Source organism: Mesitornis unicolor, unplaced genomic scaffold, assembly GCF_000695765.1.
Source record: "Mesitornis unicolor isolate BGI_N332 unplaced genomic scaffold, ASM69576v1 scaffold45799, whole genome shotgun sequence".
Classification (NCBI taxonomy): domain Eukaryota; kingdom Metazoa; phylum Chordata; class Aves; order Mesitornithiformes; family Mesitornithidae; genus Mesitornis; species Mesitornis unicolor.
The window spans coordinates 1-3801 of NW_010208758.1; the positions used below are offsets into that span (position 1 = coordinate 1).

General features: G+C 58.2%; 1 protein-coding gene across 1 annotated transcript; it reads right to left on the minus strand.

Annotated features, from left to right (window-relative positions):
* Nucleotides 1-2: 2 nt before the first annotated feature.
* On the minus strand, nt 3-3797 carry PRPF19 (pre-mRNA processing factor 19; the record flags this gene model as incomplete). The annotated part of the gene is made up of 15 exons (XM_010192608.1): nt 3-100; nt 255-360; nt 495-665; nt 979-1064; nt 1237-1306; nt 1391-1546; nt 1730-1839; nt 2069-2144; nt 2251-2325; nt 2427-2468; nt 2572-2634; nt 2750-2823; nt 2979-3120; nt 3220-3296; nt 3725-3797. Coding segments are annotated over 15 exons (1419 nt in total), but the record flags the coding sequence as incomplete, so codon positions are not given.
* Between the last annotated feature and the right edge of the window lie 4 nt (nt 3798-3801).

Below are 3801 nucleotides of genomic sequence, written 5' to 3' on the forward strand. Positions count from 1 at the left end.
GGCTACAGGCTGTAGAACTTGAGGCTCCGATCCATGCCCGTGGAGGCGATGAACTTGGCGTGGTGACCGAACGCCACTCCCGTGGTGAGCCCGCTGTGCTCTGGGGAGGGAAGGCAGCCTGTGGTTACGGCACCGAGCAGGGGGTGAGGGGTGGTGCTTTGCACCCCACAGCTCACTCTGCAGCCCCAGGAGGGGACCTGCAGGCTCCCCCCGGCCCTGCCTTCACCCTCCCCCAGTCCCCAGCAGCCCCTCACCTGTGAAGTGGAGGATTTCCGTCCACTGCTTGCAGATGTAGATCTGGACGTCTGTCCCGCCCAGAGCCAGGTAGGTGCCGCTCTGGTCAAAGATGAGAGACTTGACCTGCGAAGAAAAAGGGGAACGAAGCTTCAGAGCAGGCCTGGGAAGATCCACACAGCTTCTCAGGATCCTGGGAGGGAAGCACCCCCACACCAGGCTCCCCCAGAGCAGAGGAGCGCAGCTGGACAGTCACACACCTCAAAGTTATTGTCCAGCTGCAACGTCTTGAAGTTCTTGAGCTTACGCAAGTCCCAGAGCTTGACGGAGGAGTCGTCCGCTGCCGTGGCCAGGTAGTAGCCGTTTTCGGAGAAAGCAATGCTGGTGATGGGACCCGAGTGGCCTGGGAAGTTGGCCACGTTGGTGCGTTCCTGGGGAAAAGGCAGTTGGAGCCAGGCTGCGGGCAGGGAACCGCAGCACCCTCACGGCTCCTAATCTCAGCTCTCATTCCTCTGGGGATGCTGCAAACACTTTCTTATCACAAGACAACCCCAAGCACTGGCTCTGGTGCTAGAAGCGGCCACTCTTGAGCTGAAGCTTTGTATTTTTTGGGAGAAAACTGCATAAAACATTCCCCACTCCAGCAGACACGAGCATTGTGCATTAGACTGAACGCTCTGCTGGGCGTAAACTGAGTCCACCCCAACGCACTGCCCTGCCCATCACACCCAGGGCCAAGCCTACCTTCAGGTCCCAGATCTTGATCTGAGAATCCATTGTCCCTGTTCCAAAAATGAGCCCATCCGGGTGAAACTGGGCACAGGTGAGAGCTGCAGAGACACACGGGGGAGATTCAGAGGGTTGGGGAGACTCTGACTTTGTTAGCAGGGTCCCCCCTGAGTCCTTCTGAGCTCCAGGAGCCCACAGGTAGAAAAATTCCTTCTCTCCAGGCTCCTACCAGCGACCTCAGGGTGGGGAAATTCACTCAATATGTGGCCTTACCACAGCCAGAGCTCTCATCTGTCACCTTGGTGAGGACACGGCCTGTCTGGATATCCGAGAAAGCCCAGTACTGGAAGAGAGGATCAGTGTGTTGAGTAAAGATGAGAAGCAATGGTGGGGGAAGGAGGGTCTGTGGGCCGGGGAAGGGTCTCACCTGGTCATCGGAGGAGCTGAGGAGGTAATCGCCTGTGGCGTGGAGGCTCAGCCCCGTCACAGAGCCCTCATGGGCACGGACAACCTGCACGCACGAGGCATTGGGCACAGACCAGATGCGGATCGTGGCATCAGGAGAAGCTGAGAACACCAACTCCTACACGTGGACGAGGCAGGAAAATTAATGTTAGAAGACATTCATGTCTCCAACTAAGAGAACTTTCTACATGCAAGAGCTGGCCGGGTACCAGTGCACATGAGGTTGAGACCCCACCAGAACAGAGCACCAGAAAAGGACCCAGAAAGCCTTGGAAGAGGCCGAACGTGGGCCTGAGCGCACCTGAGAAGGGTGGAAGACGACGCTGGTGACCTTCTTGGAGTGCCCCTTGAGCGTCGCCAGGATCTGCTCCGAGCTCTTGTCAAAGACGATGACGTTTTTATCAGCCCCACCTGGAAAATAAAGCGGGGAGTGGTGAGAGATGGGGGTCGGTGCCAATCAAACCTGAGTGCACGCACCGTTTCCTGGGAACCACCGTCCTGAGAGGCTTGCCCTGAGGTGAGAGAATCCCTCATGCCCCGCGCTGCTCCTCTATTCCCCAAAAGCCCAGCAAAAGGGACTTGCTCCCAGGCAACTACAGGCTCTTAGCTGACACCACACAAGCAGAGGAGGCTCCCTTACCGGTGAGGATCTTGTTGGTGTCGGAAGGACAGAGGTCCAAGGCAAGGATCCCTGGGATGCTGGCACTGTGCAGCCCCTGCGCGAGCGAGGAGGACACCAGATCAACGCCAAAAGCAAGAAAATGCCCCAAAGAGAATTAAGAGGGGGAGTTTTTGAGCCCCCAGCTGCATTACGACACTCACCACATGTGAGGCGACCTGCCGGTACTTGCTGAGTTCCTCCGGCTTTACCAGCTCCTCCGGAACCGTTTTGCCTCTCTGCAAAAGGACAGGGGTGCAGAGATAAAACATCGGCCTCTCTTGGGGCACAGCACATCCTGGCTGTCGTGGGATCTTCGGAGCGAAATGGAGCCGCTTACCTTCTTACGCTCCGTGGTCAGCACCGTAGCCTTGTCTTGAAGCTGTAAAAGAAGAGAAGGTTGGGCACAAACCAACCGGGGCTGCCATGGGGGAAGAACGGCCACTGCTGAAGGCTGTGTGAGTGCAAATCAAAGACCCTTTTACCTTCTGGATGATCTCGGGGGTCATGCCCGCTAGCTCTCCAAGATCCATGGCTTCCCCAGCTCCCTGCACGGGACAAAGGAGCTGGTTACACCCAGAGGGGAAACACAGGGGGGAAACAAGCGGAGACTGGTAGAGGGAAATGAAGAGGAAAGGTGCCAAGATGGGGAGACAGACTCACCGCCACGTTTGGCTGGGAGGATGGCACTGTCTGCGGCACAATGAGGCCAGCCTGCGGCTTCAGAGTCGCCAAAGCTGTGGAGGCAGAGGGAGGCTGTGAGTGTAACGGGCACTTGAAGAGGAAAGGAGATAGTGCCTTGCACAGCAATCGCTACCAAGACTACATGGGCTTCTCTTCTCCCCAGTTCTCCCCACCTGAGGCCCACAGCCCCCGCCATGCCCCACGTCACCTTCTCTGGCAGCAGTGACCTCCTTGGTGAGCCTCGCGATGACGCGGCAGGCGGCGTCGTGCTGGTAGAGCGCGTGAGACAGCTCCTGGCGCGTGGTCTGCAGCTGCTGGCGGAGGGTGAAGCTGTGCAGCATGACGGCATCCTAGCAGGATGAGGCCGAGTCAGGCAGGGAACTGTGTTAGCCTCAGTGCAGGCGAGTGCCAGCGCTCGGTTCCATTCCCAGCCGTGACCCAGCACTTACCCACTCATCCTGGAGAGCTTTTAGGATGGCTGGGATGCTTGTGGCAGACGGAGGCTTGGGCCGGATTGGGTGGGCAACTGTCAATGAGGCAGTGTGGATACATCAGCAGCATCCTCAGCGCTCCCATCAATCCTTTCAGACAGCAGCACTGCTGCCTCTACAGCCCCCAGCAGCCTGAGCCCTTCAGCTCAGCTTCCCAACCATATCAGGCCAACAGTTTGCCTCCCCCTGCTATCATGGCTGATCAATCCCTCGGGAAATCTCTCCTCAGGGTGCCAGCAGCTCACTGGGGACTCACAGCTCACCCCAGACCATACGCAGCAGCCAAGTTTGGCATCTGCCCATGGCCCCCCTATCTCTGCTTCTCCTCCGGGCCTCTTCTTCTGGCTCCGCTCCCGCACCACCACCCAGCTACACCCAAAACAACTTGTGCATCCCACGGAGAAGCCCCTGGTGCTTCCCCCCCGGGAGAACCGACACAGCACATGCCCACCCCCCCGGCTACCTTTGATGTCGATGAGCTGCTCCTCGGAGAGCGGCTGGTTGTTAACGGGGTCGGTGCCGTTCTCTGCGATGTACTTC